The sequence below is a fragment of the Amia ocellicauda genome, chromosome 22 (assembly GCF_036373705.1).
Source record: "Amia ocellicauda isolate fAmiCal2 chromosome 22, fAmiCal2.hap1, whole genome shotgun sequence".
NCBI classification, from domain to species: Eukaryota; Metazoa; Chordata; class Actinopteri; order Amiiformes; family Amiidae; genus Amia; species Amia ocellicauda.
The window spans coordinates 2,194,418-2,210,992 of NC_089871.1; the positions used below are offsets into that span (position 1 = coordinate 2,194,418).

General features: G+C 40.4%; 1 protein-coding gene across 1 annotated transcript in view; it reads left to right on the forward strand.

Moving 5' to 3' along the window:
• pitpnab (phosphatidylinositol transfer protein, alpha b) overlaps positions 1 to 15,218 on the forward strand; it is a 35,752-nt gene extending 20,534 nt beyond the window's left edge. Inside the window, exons 3-12 of the mRNA XM_066695142.1 lie at positions 3,089 to 3,234; positions 4,262 to 4,353; positions 7,528 to 7,535; positions 8,579 to 8,653; positions 9,278 to 9,361; positions 9,607 to 9,684; positions 10,123 to 10,233; positions 11,147 to 11,269; positions 11,960 to 12,025; positions 12,672 to 15,218. Of these exons, the coding sequence (XP_066551239.1) occupies positions 3,089 to 3,234; positions 4,262 to 4,353; positions 7,528 to 7,535; positions 8,579 to 8,653; positions 9,278 to 9,361; positions 9,607 to 9,684; positions 10,123 to 10,233; positions 11,147 to 11,269; positions 11,960 to 12,007 (765 nt within the window). The 3' untranslated portion in view covers positions 12,008 to 12,025; positions 12,672 to 15,218. The remainder of the gene's footprint in view (positions 1 to 3,088; positions 3,235 to 4,261; positions 4,354 to 7,527; positions 7,536 to 8,578; positions 8,654 to 9,277; positions 9,362 to 9,606; positions 9,685 to 10,122; positions 10,234 to 11,146; positions 11,270 to 11,959; positions 12,026 to 12,671) is intronic.
• The last annotated feature ends 1,357 nt before the right edge of the window (positions 15,219 to 16,575 follow it).

Here is a 16,575-nt window from a genome sequence, read left to right on the forward strand (position 1 = left end):
TTGCGTTCTGCTCCACTCTCGTCGTGCACACTGCCTGTCACTTACAGCTGCCAAAGAAAGCCCTTTCTTGCCAACTACAGGCAGTTCAATCAAATGGGTTTCCCTCAGCACCTTTTCAGACATTTTGCACTGAAGGACTGAAGGAAATACAGGCAGTGTGTTTCAGACTCCCTCTAGTTTTCCAAGCCACTGGGACGGATTTCATTTTTTTCTAAATGTGAAAACCTCCGAGATGATCAACAGAAAGGAAAACCAAAAAGCGATGGGCATAATCCTTTAATGCACAACATCACATGATGTTTAGGGTTATATTCCATTAGATCCCTGCTACTCGGCCTGGAAGTACCAATATGAATTTTAGCAAAAGTTTACACTTTAATTGATGCAAGCTTTGAGGGAATTTATGGAAATTATGGGACCTGATGGCAGCCCTAATGTTTTTTATTTTGGGGGGCCTGTGAGTGAGTATATCAGGGTCAGTGCGAAAATGCATACATGTATGTACCTACCTCAGGTGTCCAATAGGAAGTGAGGGGGCTGTCCCTTCCTTGGAGCACATTAGACACATGATTAGATCTGAAAGCAGCCATTGTGCTGTATGGTGTGACACAGATTAAACATCAGGGAGGGGGAAGGGGGGCCAGCAGTGAACCAGTGAGAGATGAGGGGAGGGGGTCGGAAATAAATAATTTACTTTTCAGATTATCGTTGGGCTCTCTCAGGGTGCCTTTGTGTAATCTCCAACAGTATGCTGTGTGTATTTTGAGGCCTGCTGGTCTTTGACATGAACATTTGTTTGCTATTTGTCCTTTTTTCAAATTAGGCAACAAAAGGAAAATAATATTTTGAGTTTAAATAAAGCCATAAAAAGTGACTATTGTAGGGAAAGAGAAGGTTAAACCTAATTTAAATTGATCCAAATAGTTAGATATTTATAGGTATTACTTTTATTTTGTGTAGATTTGCTTTGACGCTGGTAATGAATGATATATTAAAAATGCATGCCTGGGGCGTTTTACTTTCCTGGTCGATTTTACTCTGTGATTTTATGCAAGATCCCAACCTAACATTTAAAGCTCTGTCTTATGGGACTCTGATGGGTGCCACCCTGCTTGAGAGGGTCTCTGCAAAATTATCAACATAACATTAAATACCTTTGCTTACTTATCAGGAGATGGTTTTTTTTTTCCTAAATGAAGGTCAGTTTTGAAAGATTTATGAATGTAAACATGTGCCTGTCATTCCTGAAGGCTGCCAGCACTTGCTCCACTTGAAAATACCATAAGCCTCCTAGGAAGTGACCTTGTGACCTCTAAGTTGTGTTCAGACTTGTGAAGTCTCATGCATGGAGTGCAAGACTCTCATTTAGATGCCGTGTCATGCTGTCATTACACTACATTTCTCATGCATTGCAATTTTTTGTTTTGAGAAAAGCAAAATACCATAGGCAGATGTTGGCCTATTCTGCACTATAACATTGGGAGCAATCGCAAGGTTAAAGCCGGATTATAAATGAATGCCACCCCCCACCACTGCTTCTGTCAGGGAAATCTCACGCTACAGAATGCAAATGTGTTGGAAAATCTTATGAAATCATTTTGGGATTCTGACAAGCTGAGGTATTCGTTATATGTCGATGGGTTGATATGAACCCTTTCACTGTTCAGTGTATGCAACTTTCAGAGCACTGTAGCTGGGGATTGTGAGAGACGCTGCACCAACGAGGGGCGCCGTGTCTTTAGTTTAACGAGTCCGTGTCGTCCTTGGAGATGTGAGGAATTGGCGGCTTACAAGCGTAGCATGAAGCTCCGTCTCCTGGGAACGCAATCCTCCGGAGAGCTACCCCGGGATGTGCAGACGTGTCCCTAGCAGCTTCTCACTTAGAGAGGAACAATTAAGACTTTTTAATAATTACCTCCTCTAGCTTTGGGATGAACACCAAGTCTGCCCGACAGAAACGTTGGAGAAAATACGGAGCTATATAAGATGGTGAAGTTGCATTGTCTTGTATTAAGCATGTGCCTGTATGCCCAAAGGACAGAGAATAACGGAAGGCATGAGGATATAGAGGCCTCCCTCTCTCTCTCTCTCTCTCTCTCTCTCTCTCTCTCTCTCTCTCTCTCTCTCTCTCAAAACTGCTGTCAGTGTGCAGATTAGCAGCAGTTGGGTTGTGCGGAGAGAGAGAGAGAGCACTCTGTATGCAGTGCTAGGGAACGAGGCACTGGCTCTGACTCATCTGTCGTCACGCGTAAACTCGCACACTTTCCAGTCCTGCCAAATTTTTATTTATATCCACATCCTTGACGTCATGACTGATTTGCTCCTAGCCTGCCCCGGCTGAAGGCTTTTCACAAAATGTAAAGCTGCAGAGTGACTTTGAATAAAAGCAGGTTCATATTAATAATAAATATAAAACAGGTAATTTTAACATTTCTTCTGGGACCATTTCTTTATCCCCACACCCAGCACGACTTGCTCAGTAAATGTACAGTACTGTGCAAACGTTTACTCACCCAGTTTTATTCCTCCTACACAGCTGTTTCTGTTTCAGTTAATGATTGTGTTTCAACCTACATATTGAATTGATGATAATTAGCACCTGTTTGGTATAATTATTTAATCATACACCTGACTATATGCATACAAAATCCCTGACTTTGAGCAAGTGTACCTAGAAGAACTGATGCTGTTTTAAAGGCAAAGGGTGGTCACACCAAATATGGAGTTGATGTAGATTTTTCTTCTGTTCACGCACTGCATTTAATTAATTCATAAATATAACCTATTAACATGTCTATTTTTGAATGCATCCTTACTTTACAGCATTTTTTCACACCTGCCTAAAACTTTTGCACAGTACTGTATATAAATTGCTATAGAAAAAGCTGTATCACAATTGTTCCAAAGTTGCCCTATGGTGGGTTTGTCCTGTGTGCTCATTTTATTGTGCCAGAGTACTGTATTAAAGGTAATCCTTCATTAGTACAATCGACAGAGGAATTTAAAGCTGATCATATCTCGCATGACTCCCATCGGCTCGCTAATGCAAGTCTTCCTCTTTCTTCCTCCCTTTCTCCCCGTTCTGCAGTACCAGGTGGGCCAGCTCTACTCGGTGGCCGAGGCCAGTAAGAACGAGACCGGAGGTGGTGAGGGTGTGGAGGTGCTGAAGAATGAGCCCTACGAGCAGGATGGGGAGAGAGGCCAGTACACCCACAAGATCTACCATCTTCATAGGTCAGCCCCAGCAATACTCCAATACTGGCGCCCTCGCACACGCATGTGCAGACGCACACTAAGAACACAAAGCAAGAAAAGGGCATTTTACCTTCCACAGCACTACACACTAACTCATTAAGTGCTCAAAAGGGTTATATGGTTGTCACATGGCCCCCCAATTCTAACATCCTTTGAAATGATTCAGGATGTTTGCATGTTTTGCGTGTTGCTGATCTGCATTAACAATTTGATTTTGTCTTCATAACTGACACCGGCTATAAAGAACACTTCAAAAATAATTTAGATATAAATTGAAATGCTTGTACGTTCTCGCTGTGTTCTGGAATAATGGGCCCATGTATAGTAACTCAATACCCAAGACCTCGGAGTTAAATGAACTAATTTTCCCCTTCACTTAAGCCATTTAGCACTTGGTCTCGGGTCTGAAGCAGGTAATGGTGTAGAGACATACAACCTGCAGGGCTATAGCCATTGAAGACCAGATATATAAACCGTCCTACATGCAAATCCAATATACATTTACATTGCATACACAAGCTATTTGAAAATATATATTCATTTTACTAGAAAATAATCTTTGACATGTGTAACTGTGTGTAAAGCAGACCCTTGAAACACACACACACACACACACACACACACACACATACAAAGAAAATAACTCCCTTTTTGTATGGATCTTGGGGATTCAGTTGAATTGCGCAACCACAAACTCAGAAAAGCAAGAAAATTAGCAGAGAAAACTGAAAACTGCACCCCTGCACTGCACTGAAAAGAAAACTCCTTTCTGAAATCTAAGATGTTTTATTGTTTTTTTTTCTTGGTTTATACTCCTATTTCTTGCTTGTGTTCCTGTTGACTTCTCATCGGTTTTTACTAATTTCATTTAGTTTAATTTACTAATCGCAGGTTTCGGTCTCCTCTCGTACTTTTAGCGCGGCAAGGCATGTCCGCCCACAACACTGTCTGATCTGTGAGAAAGTGTCCGTCTCTAGTTGAACTCTGTAATTCTGTTTTTCCACAGCAAAGTCCCCAAGTTTGTGAGCATGTTGGCTCCAGCATCTGCACTGAACATCCACGAGAAAGCTTGGAACGCATACCCTTATTGTCGCACAGGTGAGTGCCTCCCCTTTTCGCCTTTGTTCACTGTATTCGCGTGCAAGATGTATTCGGAACTCTGGAGTGATTCTGAATTCGAGAATTCCAAATGAGTATTCTGAAATAAGCATCCAGCTTCGTATCCCTCTATTTGCGGTTTGCACTAAAAACTGTCAAAGCAGTTTGTATTAAATGTGGCAGGGCTCTTTTAGATCACAGTCGTGACTCAACTGCACAAGGTTGACATTTCCCAGCAGCCCCTTGGTCCTGAGTTTGTGGAATCCAACCAACCGTAAAACCACTGATCTGTGGGCAGTCGCAGACATCTAAAGTGATCCTGACCGATCCAACTTTCCAACGGAGATATCCACTCTAACCACTCAATTTCTGTGTTAGTATTAAGATCCTGTTTTTTCTGTTGCTTTATCCCATTGGGAGCTCAAATTGTCCCCAAAATAAATGGGTGACTGGAAACTAGCTCGGCCAGGGTTTCCCCAGTGACTGTAGCAGGTACCTTAAACAACCATGAATAAGCCCCCTACAGAAATGCACCAAAATAATGTAATTAAATATAACAAAAGTTGCAGGCACTGTGATATGCCTCAAGGAGACTTCTTAAAATCATTTACGATCTATATATTATGTATTGATTTGTAACTGGTGCATATACATGGTTAATTATGGTGGAAACTGACATGTGTGAAGCCCTACAAAGCTATTGCCCCTGTTTTGGAGCTTTGAAATGAGAGAGAGCCAACAAACGCATCAGCATCTAATAATGCTAACAAGGAAATTGAGAGGTAAATGTTGATAACTCTGTGGGAAAGCTTGAGACATCAGGATCCCTTTTATGGGGGATGTGCAGAGCATTTAAAGTGGCTATTTGAATTGTTAGTTTTCCAAGAATTTCCCAAGCTATTGGGTCTATTTTAATGAATGCTGACCCTCCTAGGAACTTATAACCCGAGATCTTCATAGTGCATCTTTCAGAGCAGTTTTTAATTTTCCATGGTTTGACAACCTAAGCCTCGGTCAGGCACAGTGATACCAGCGAATACATCTATTTAAGGACATCTTGGAGGCCTTCATCCACCAGTGGACTGATAGACTGATGGAGATATATATATATATATATATATATATATATATATATATATATATATATATATATATATATATATAATGATTTTCTCTTAAAAGGCCTTCAAGGCTTCAGACCTAGACCGAATCAGAACTTTTACCTACGCATGAATCGCAAACTAACGAACTTACATTTGTTGTAATTTTAGATTCTTGAGCCAGATTAAATTTAAATTGAGTCTGTTTGCACACCCTAGAAAGCCATTTTTTCCACACTGTTTTCTATGAGCTGCAGAGTTTCATGTAAGCCTTGTGGTGGAAGAGTTAAATTACACGTGTATAAAAATAAATAAATCTGACCTCTGTAGATAAAAGGAACAAGTCTCAGCCTTGAAAGCGTTATTTTTGTAGGCTTTAAATTCTTGAAAGCTGACCTTTGAAGCATCTCACTATGATGATGCTTCAGAAAGCAGCTGAAAATGCATGAGCACGCGCTTTTCAATACACCAGCCCGGTCCCTGGAGCAGTGGGCCTGTCTAGCATGGTGTCTTGTCTAGCAAGCTGTCTCCAGTGTCCTACTGGGGTTGTGCTTAAAGTCTACTAGTATTTCTTGCCATTTCCAAAAAAAGTTTCCTTATTTGTACTGATATATAAAGATTATGTAGTGTTTTTTGCTTTTCCCCTCTTTCCTTTCACCCCAATTTGAAATCCACAATTACTAAACTCATCTCACTGCTGTGACCCCCCTGTGCACAGTATAGCAGTGTAAGTGTTCTTCTGAAATTCATTTTTAAATAATACCTATTTATTTTTTAATATAATCAGTTTGCTGCACTAAAAAGAAAAACGAACTGCCTAATGCCTTACTGCCTCCCTCTTCAGCCTTACAATATTTTAAAATTGAAATCTGACTGATTAATTGACAGACTCTGTTATTCCCCAATTGTATACATATCAGTGACTCTTACTGCAAGTTCAGTTTTGTTTGGTAGCAACTTATTTTCAGCTCAGATAACTGGTCAGTCTTGGTCAGCTGGCTGTGGCGTGGGGTCAGGGTCATTTCGGCAGTGTTCAGCCCTGTCACCGTATCCTTCTTGCCCTGCACTGGATCACTGCCCTGCTGAATAATTCAGCATTCACCTGGCAGTTTAAATTACACCCCTGCACTATACACAGGCACTATAGAGGACCCTCTGGAGATGGGACTAAAATGCATATAATACACGGTTTAATACTTTGAGATGGCATTTGTGCTCCAAGGCAAAATAAAGTTCCCAAAATGTTTTTGTTTTTATATATATATATATATATATATATATATATATATATATATATATATATATATATATATATATATATATATATTTTTTTTTACATCTCTTACCTATGTTTACATTGTCTTTTTGACTGGATTACCACTTTGATGGTTCCTGTTTGAAAATGGGCAGCACACGTCTCTGAAAGTTTTCAATCGACTTGGAGAATGATGGGACAGTATAGCTTTCATGGTGTAATATAATAGAATAGTTGGGCTGGATTTAAATCGCAGCTTTGACCAAACGTGGCAACCTACAAACCTGTACTCGATCGTAGTTTGAGTAGAACAATGGAGCAACTGGCCAAAAAATAGTGAGATATGTGTATTAGATATGTGCCACAGGTGTAGTTTTGTGTTAGCTGGGGGTTTCTATAATGAGAAACAATCCTAAAAGATCAAACATTCCTTGATTTTTACACTGTCCTTAACTGGCAGGTGTAGTGGCAGTGAGTGAGACCTGAGGAATAAAACATGAGAAATGTTGCAAAAAAAAATTCAAAAAAGTTTGATTTCTGTAATGCACCATAACATTGTCTGCCCGTTTCTTCAGTCTTTTTGGGAATGTCAATACAAATGAAAAGTATGTATGTTGTTTAATTAATTTTACTTGAATCAGACTTTTAATTCTATGTATTTTATGATCTGTCAGCATTTGTTCTGTGGGATTCTAGAAATGTCATGTTATAACATTAATGTACAATGACATCACACTTTCCACAGTGTACTAATCAAGTGTTTTTATTTTAATTTTTTCTTCCCCTACTCTTTTTCATGCACCTCCACGAATTGGGCAGTTATTACTGTAAGTATCTTCACTGTGTTATGTTTTAATGTTTAAAAATGTGTGGGGTATGTTGCTGAAAATCAGTTCGTTTCTGCTGTTATGGTATTATGAAGGATTGTTTTTTGTTATTTATTGTTGCTATCCATATCCTGTTGGGTGTTTTTGTACTGAGCCATGGTAAGCTGAAGACCACTTTCCATTCAGGTTTTAATAAAGTCTTAATTTGATTTTGATTTGAAATTAGGTCTACAATCATTACTTTTTCTCACCTCCAGGCACTATATGCATCTTCTGATGAAGATTCTTATTAATAATAATAATAATAATAATAATAATAATAATATTATGCTGCTGATGATGCATTTATTCTTAGACACCCTTACCCAGGGTGATTTTCCAGATTTCCGAAATAGTCAGTATAAAATGAATCTGTCCTAATTGAAGCAGCGAAGAGGAAGTACAAAATACAATACTGTGCAAGACACCCCACGATAGACGAGATAAATCAAACTGGGGTCTCCCGTCCGGGTCCATGTAGAGCCTCGGTTCAGCAGGTTTAATCGGTCACCCTCAAATCATCAATTTCTAAAATCTAAACCGTTTCATTCTGCTCAATGAAGCAGATGTTGGGCTAAATTCAATCACTTCAGCCCTCAAGGACCTGTTGTTTCTCAATCAAACCAAGGGAATTGCTTAATTAATTGATAATGAGCATGTGTTCCCAGTCTTGAGACACTAGTGATTCATAGGGAGCAGGAAAACCCCAGTCCAGTTCAGTTTTCCCTGAGGGACAGGATTTGACATTGCGAAGAGGAATTTTCCACCTCTTATCTTGAGTTTAAGATCAGTGTTATGGTGGAGCAGTAGTCAATTAGCACTTTACAGTATTGAGGGAGACTCCCATTGCACTGAGGATAGAGAGGTGTTAACATAATTATTATTATTATTATTATCGAATGTACTTGTTTTGTGTGCAGTGTACATCCTATGGGTGTTCAGTTGCCCTGGTAAAGGCTGATCTTAACAGTTGCTCTTTGATCGTCTTTCATTTCCATCTGTAGAACGAGTACATGAAGGACGACTTCCTCATAAAAATCGAGACCTGGCACAAACCTGATCTTGGCACCATTGAGAATGTAAGTGCCGAGAGGAGCTTCCCAGCACCCTGCCTTGACCCCTTTATTTCCCAAGAGTCTTCACTTCGCTATGGTGTAAATTATCTAATGCAGTGTTTGTAGCTTTTTGTTTTTCTTACTCCAGGTCCCCTTTATAAGCTTTGTAAAATATTCTGAATAAAATATTTTGAATTACATATTTTACATTTATTAAAACATTAAGGCTGTTAACTTTCCTTTTTATGCATTTTAATTTGAGACCATTTATTTGGCTAATATGTCAAGTGACCATTGTGTCCATCTGCTAGGTAATTATTAGATTACACCTGACATTTCACTGTAATCACACTATTCAAAAATGTAGTCTATTGCTTTGGCTCTGATCTCTGGGTTTAATCCGCACAATGTGCAAAATCCCAGACAAATTTTGCATTTTTACATTTGATTTGCATTTTGGGACATTGTTTTCCTTTGTACCTCCTGTAGCAATCTGTTGGTATTTCAATGCAATTATTCATTTTCCTCAAGATCTACATAAGACATTTTCTCTTCAGCTTTTATCTTCTGCTTGTAAATCTTTGCTAAGGATTTGCAAGTTGATCAATGGCAGCCGGCTTTGTGTGTGATGTTGTTGTGTGTGTGCAGGTACACGGGCTGGATCCTGACACTTGGAAGAAAGTGCAGGTGGTGCAGATCGACATTGCGGACCCCAGCCAGGTCAACGCGAAGGTGAGTGTGGCCAGCCGCTTGGAGCGAGACGTGGTGCAGGTGCTGTGTGCCCTGCCAGAACGAGCAGAACCGCCGGCAGTTGACGCAGGACTGGCGACCTTGCTCGTCCTCGGTCTAAAAAGAAAACTTGCATCTGTGTGTTTTCGTGAAAGGCTGGGCGGCTTACAAAGCCACATTACAAAGCCAATCAATCAATCAAGACGCAAAGCAGCTCAGATAGTTGTCTTCCCTCCCCCACTTTTCAGGATTACAAACCTGAAGAAGATCCTACTAAGTTCAAGTCGCAGAAAACTGGACGTGGACCACTGGGACCTAATTGGAAGGTACTGGCCTATTATGTATTATAATTTACTTCATAATGCAGTGCACTGTATTTTATTTCCATTATCACTAGTTTTATTTGTCCTATTTTAACAACATTAATAAGCGCATTAGTTTTAGGCCGAAAGCACTGTTCCATGACAGCTTTTGGAAATTGTTTTGCTATCGAAGTAATATCATGAAATACCTTTGCTTATTTGTCATGATCCCACAATGACCTAATTGCATTTGGATTTTCCAAGAATATTGCATTCTGAAATCAGCTTATTCATATTCGTATTCCAGTCAAATTTATATTAAATTTGGGGATCCTGATAAGTAAACAAATGTTTAATAAGATGATATGATTCCTTCAAGTTAGCCTGTTGCTTTCAGTAACTGAAACAAAATACATTTACGAAGTAGGATAGTTTTCTAAGCTGTCCTTCTCTGTTGCGCAGAAAGAGCTGCCCCAGAAGACGGACTGCCCACACATGTGTGCGTACAAGCTGGTGACGGTGAAGTTCAAGTGGTGGGGCCTGCAGAACAAAGTGGAGAACTTCATCCAGAAGGTGAGGGAGTCGAGCTGCAGCCACCACAAGGCTTGTTTATTACCCAGCAGCCCCAATGCCTCTCTCCTTTGTCGCTAGTGTAGCAGGGGAGTCTGTTGAATGTGAAGTATAGCAGTCTCTTGCACTCCGTCTCTCTCCAACTCTCTCCCTCCCTATCTTGCTCTCTTTCTTGATGTCCGTTTCTGTTTCTTGCGGTCTCTATCTCTCTCTATACATCACTCTCCCCCACTGTGACGAACAGCAGAATGTGTGTTCTGTGTACTAGCTGTGTGATAAAGGATTCACTCCTTGCCCGGCTCTCAGTCCCTCCCCTAACTCCCAGCATCCCTGCCTCCAACAACAGCTGGCAGAGAAAGACATTAAGCCATGTAGGTGGATGACTCCTGCCTCCCACAAAGCCAAGCAAGTCACAGTACACATCAGTGACAAAATGAAGTCTGAAGAAACCGGGGGAGGGGCCATCTAGTGGCGCAGCATATGAAGCTCAGGTTTCTCATGCATTTTTGTATGGCAATGTTTACAGGAGAGTGGACGACCGCCACTATTTGTTTAACTGCTGAGGAAAAGCAAAACCTCACAAATTAGTCCGGAAAGATTTGTGGCCCTGTGTTGGATTAGGTTTATATCCTTGTTGGAGATGCATTAGGAAACAATCTGCTCAGAGTTTTCTGAAACTGAAAGATTATGCAGATCTTGCAAGGGTGGTAAAGAAATAATGATGTTTCCACTTAAACCAGTTTTTACTTTATCTGGAGGTAGAAAATAGAAATAGTCACTGGAGCAAATGAGAAACAAACTTTGATAGCAATAACCCTCTTGATTGCATTCAGTTGGTTTGCTTTTAGTGCTTGGGGGTGATTTACTGAACCCACTCTCTATCTGAAACCTGTCCATCTGTCCCGTGGTGATCCAGCAAGAGAAGCGCCTCTTCACAAACTTCCACCGGCAGCTGTTCTGTTGGATTGACCGGTGGATCGAGCTCAACATGGATGACATCCGCCGCATGGAGGAGGAGACCAAGAGAGAGCTGGATGAGGTCAGTGCATGTGTGTCTGGGGCACTGTTGATATCGAAGCCTGGAAAACCCTGCTGTCTTTAAGGAACAGTGCAGCAGAGTTAGGGGCAGCGCAATGCTCGTGTCTGCATGGTTAATGGTCTGTCGCTGCTGTGTGGTTAGCCATTAAACGCAAGAACTGAATATCGGACGGTAATAAGGTGTGGTTATGCTAATTTAAGGGACACACAATGGGTTGGGAAATAGCTCTCAAAAAGCTTTCTGAAGAAGGAGAGATTCCCAAGAGCGGATTTTTTTTTTTTTTTTCTTCAAATGACAGCCGCCAGCAAGAACAATATCCAGCACTAGCAATGATTTGAAAACCATGCGTATATATTATGTTCTTGCCTGAATCAGGCCTAGGAAAGGTAAAATTGGTTCGGCTCATTAAGAAGTTTTCGTTTTCATTGGCTAATTAAGAACGTGGGTGGAATGAAAACAAGATTTAAAGTACCCCGCTAGACACGTTCAGTTCCCTGTTCAAGGTGCCTGTAGTATGAATGAACAAAATTTGCATTAGTTAGGGCTCTCTGCAACCTGTTATTATGAGAATATAAGCTGTTGCAATAATGTTACTGAGGAGTATGTTACACTAGTAAATATCCATAACCTTTAGTGAATTCTGTGTGTGCGAGTGCTGTGGAGATGTAAACCATGTCCTGTTCTCTACAGATGCGGGTGAAGGATCCCGTAAAAGGCATGACTGCTTTAGAAGACTAAGGCCGCAGACCTGTGACTGTAAGTATTGCTGCCATTCATTCTTCCTTCACTGTAGGGCTCGGCTGTTGTGTGAAGAGTCTTTACTTGACAATACAAAGCTAATTGAAGGGAATCAGTGGCTCATGGGTCAATTGTAACATTTTAAATGGGCTGAATGGCATTTGCACTATTCACGGATGTCCATCTGGGCTTGCTGGATGCTTTTAGGTGGTGTTGCAATTCAAGCCCTCGTGGTGTTATAACATGCTTTCGGCAGCGAGGATGAATGGTCAGTACAAAGACACCCAAAACACACGCACACGGACAGAAGGGGATCTATTCGGATGGTTTTATTCTGGTTTCATTTTTACTTCTTAATGGAGCAAACCCAGATCAAATCAGGCCAGACCCCCTCAGAGCCCAAGCCCCTAGACCTCAGAGCTGCATGGAAAAGCCCAGCTGGACAGAATACGATGTGTTCTCGTCTAAGTTACACCTCTGTTGTGATTTCACCCTTTACCCATTTCAATTTGGCATGACCGACACTCGCATGAAAACCGTACAGCCCAGGAAGCATCTCTTTGGATTGGTCAGATGATTGTGTGTGGGTCTTTGAACTGGCTCATTTTAAGTTCTTGGGGTTCTCATTTATGTGTTTTTTTTGTTTTGTTTTGTTTTGTTTTAGATCTGCACCAGACACCAGCGGCACAGCCCTACCTATTTTAAATGGCACAACTTGGATGAATCTCTCTCTCTCCCTCCCTCCCTGGCGGGCGGTATCTTAAAGAACCCACCCTTCCTCTCCTTATTTTCTTATCCCTGACTCCATCTAGGATGTTGACCTAGAGAAACACTAAACAAAACCACAGAATAAACCTGTATATGCACTACAATTGACCACATGTATTAAAGCAAGAATAATAATGAGGAAATATAATCATGATTGTTAATATATATATAAATCCTATTCGAGAGAGATATCAGTTGTGATGTACTAATTGTTTTTATTTTTGTGTGCTCTTTGGACCAAGCTAAACTCGACCATGTTTAATTTGATCTTGTCTTGGGGGGGGGAGAGGATGTGGCATTATGTGTTTAGTTTTTTTTTCTGGTTGCATTTTCTTTTTGTAGTTATTTTTCAATCAGGGATAAACTCATCCCCTTTTTTTCCACAGCCCAATCTCTCTCCTCTTGCATCCATCACAGATGTATTTCCTTCCATTACTGTAGGCCTAGACAGGCTTCTCTTTCTTGGTTGGGTCAGAAGCCTTTGAAAGCTCTTTGAACCTGTATGGTGTGTGTGTGTGTGGGTGGGGGGTGGTCAGCTGAAATGTCTTGGCAGCCAAAAATGGGGGCAGCTGTGATGCAGACCGGCATCTCTGAAAACCAAAAACCACAATCCATGGACACAGAGGCCTGAATTATCCTCTAACCTCCTCCAATGCTTTTGACGATGTTGTCTTTGAACATGGTGGAGGAATTCAGCTGTCTTTACAATCGTTCCCAGCGCACCATAAGGGAGCACTAGAAATGCAAAAAAATAAATGTGCTCTCATACACACACACAAGGATGAAACGGACTGAAAACAACAGGGAAAGACCCTCTCCTCCTAGTGCAAAAAATGTTTTCTTTTTTGTTTTGATGCAGATGTTGGATCACACCTAATATTCTGTGGTTGCAGGGTGTACGAGTGCATGTACATAAGCGTGAACAAGGTTTACTGTGCTCACTGGATTCGAGCACTTGCCTATTTATTATCTAGGTCCTCCGACCCATTAGAAGTTTGTCACCTATCCGTATGTCCTTGTTCCTTTGTTGTATGCGTGCATATACATTTCTGTGTGTGCATTTCATGTGCGTTTAATAGTGTTGGGATTTATTGTACGTATATATGCTTACGAAACAGAACGAGTCCAATGTATAGTGTTAGATTACAATAAGTCGTGCTGTTTTAAGCTGATGGGCCTAAGTGGGTAAAGATTACATGATTACACTACAAAATATGACCACATCTTTGTCTTAACCCCTTTCAGGCTCATAAGCTCATGATAATGGGATTTGGGGCCTATGACACTACATATAATTTTGCATATGCTTGGCCATTTTATTGTACTGGGTGAAATAAAAACAGCGGTCTTTTGCCCCAATGTTTAAATTGTTCACCACTTCTGGCCAGTTACATCTCCCAAGTCACAATCTGGGGTGGAAGTTAGTGGTCCTGCCTTGTAATGAAAAGTGGTAATGCAAACCCGAAAGAGTTAATCCATTTTGAATAGTCTTACCTTCAACTCTAAGGCAAATGCACAATGACTTTTTTTTGCAAGAGTTAATTCTTGTTCTAGGCAGCCCCAAGCTGTGAATACTATAGAGGTGCGGTTACAGAATTTAGTGTGGCGTCACTTTAATTCCCCAAACTTATTGTAATCAAGCTTGATTCAAAAAGTGTGTGTGCATGACTGAGTGATAGAGATATATAAAATTATATAATAAAAAGGTATATATCATATATTTAGTAAATTTTGAAGAGGTGTAGCGGTTTCAGTTGAAGACTCGGACATTTTCATCATTTAGTCTATTTGCGCCAATGACAATAAATAGCATTTAAATGGAGATTGAGAGCTCTCCTCATGTTTTGGGGGGTGGTGTTGTAGACTGTAAGGGGACCCGGGAATCAAAAATGTACCTGGGCTGACTTTATTTAACAGGATGAACTAACCTCCAGAAAAAGCAGTATAGGTGTTCTAGTTTTTGGTCTGGGGTTACACAGCACATATAAAAAGATGTATGTATTTGTTTACTCTCACTGGTGTTTAGATATAATGTACTTCTGTGATCTGAGGTGTATTTATTTCATTTTGTTGAAAAATTATTGTAGATGATCAGACTGCCTTACTATTTTCAGTTTGATTTTTGTTTGTTTTCATTCAAGAAGTGCAATAACCTTCTGAAACAATTGATCATTTGTATGACTGTGGCCCATACCTAGCTAACTCTGTTCTGTGTTGTATTATGATAAAATATATATTTTTCTTTTCGTTGTGTGGTTTACAAGAGACAAAAATGTCTTCTAGGATTTTGATGGGGTTTCTATAGAGTTCTTGTTTGTTGGGAAAACTCTCCACATTCTGGCCAACTGTTTTGTCACAGACTTCCAACCAGCAAACCAAAACTGAGATCTGAAGTCTAGAATCCATTGGATCTGACAATAAATGACCCGACTTTAAACAGCCAGTCTTCGTGTTCTCTGGGTGTGTGTTTTTCTAATAGCAGCTACGAAGCAGATTCTAGCGACAGCACATGACACTTCTTGCTTCAATAAAAGTTGTAACACCCATCTGGATATTTAAATGGCCCCTCCATTTGAACACTCGTTCTCTACATTTAGAAAGGGGCTCTATTTTGGTATTTCATGTTTACATCTCGCCTTTTCAAAGGATTGCACTGCATTCACCTCGCAACCCTTTTTTTTTGTTTTTGTGGACTGTAATAACTAAATTCAGTTTTTACAGTGTAATTCTGTTATCTGTCCCCCATGTTGTGAAAAATTAGAGGTCATTATGGGGAATAGGGGGTGGGAGAGCCAGCTGTGTAATATAATGGCAAAAAGAAAAACGAATCCAATATCATTCCCATTTGATCAGTTGTCCTGGTTGCTGTTCTTAAACTGAAAGAGATGTTTTTTTTGGAAAAGGATCTTTGTTTAAATGGGTGGAAACTGGGGGCTGGGGGGTTGGGAGAATTGTTTAGAAACCTGCTTTCAAATTAACATAATCCCACCGATCCTGTATCGATTCCATAGCATGTCCGTTATCCTCTGATGTAGACCTGTGTCACTTTTCTCTAAGCGAGTTAAGTCTGAGCAATAATTCTTTATGGTGCGTCTTAACAGTTTGTTGTTTCCTTCATACATTCTGACTAATACAGTAGGTATCTAGGCTGATTTTGAACTTGAATGTATGGCTTTCCTTCAGTGTTTTTTTTTTTAGGAAGCAAGGGGTTTACCTTTGAAGTTGGTGGCATCCCGTTTGGGGCAGCCAGCTGTCATGCATGTAGGTGAGGGACCTTGAGTTCAGGGTGAGCCAGGGGCCAATGGGGTAGGTGAGTGTATGACCAGACCTTTCTGTTAACTCCTGTAATACCTCTCCCGAAAGGCTGACCTATCACACTCTTATTACAACGATGCCTCCTGCTTACTACTCAGTTGTCACCAGTCTCTTCCTTCACCTAATTTCCTGTAGAAAGAGTACTATCAGTTTCATCGAGCAAATCGTAGGTGACTTCAAAATGTTGTAAATGGCAGTAGATTATATTTCTGTAACAATTTGTTCCTTATAAAAATCTTAAGAAGCATATGGTACTGTATTGTATATAGGATATAAATAAATGTATATGATAAAATGCATATTAACTGTCCTGCCAAAAAAACAAAAAAGAAAAGGAGTGGACTACACACCTTGTTTGTCTGGTGATTGGAGGAACATCTAAAGTGGGAAGGATATTACCTTGGCATCTTCCTCTGGTTTCATTGGAATAGGGAAACCTTTTGGAACTGTTTTGTCCTTTGTCTGGGCTCAGCTTGCGTATCGAT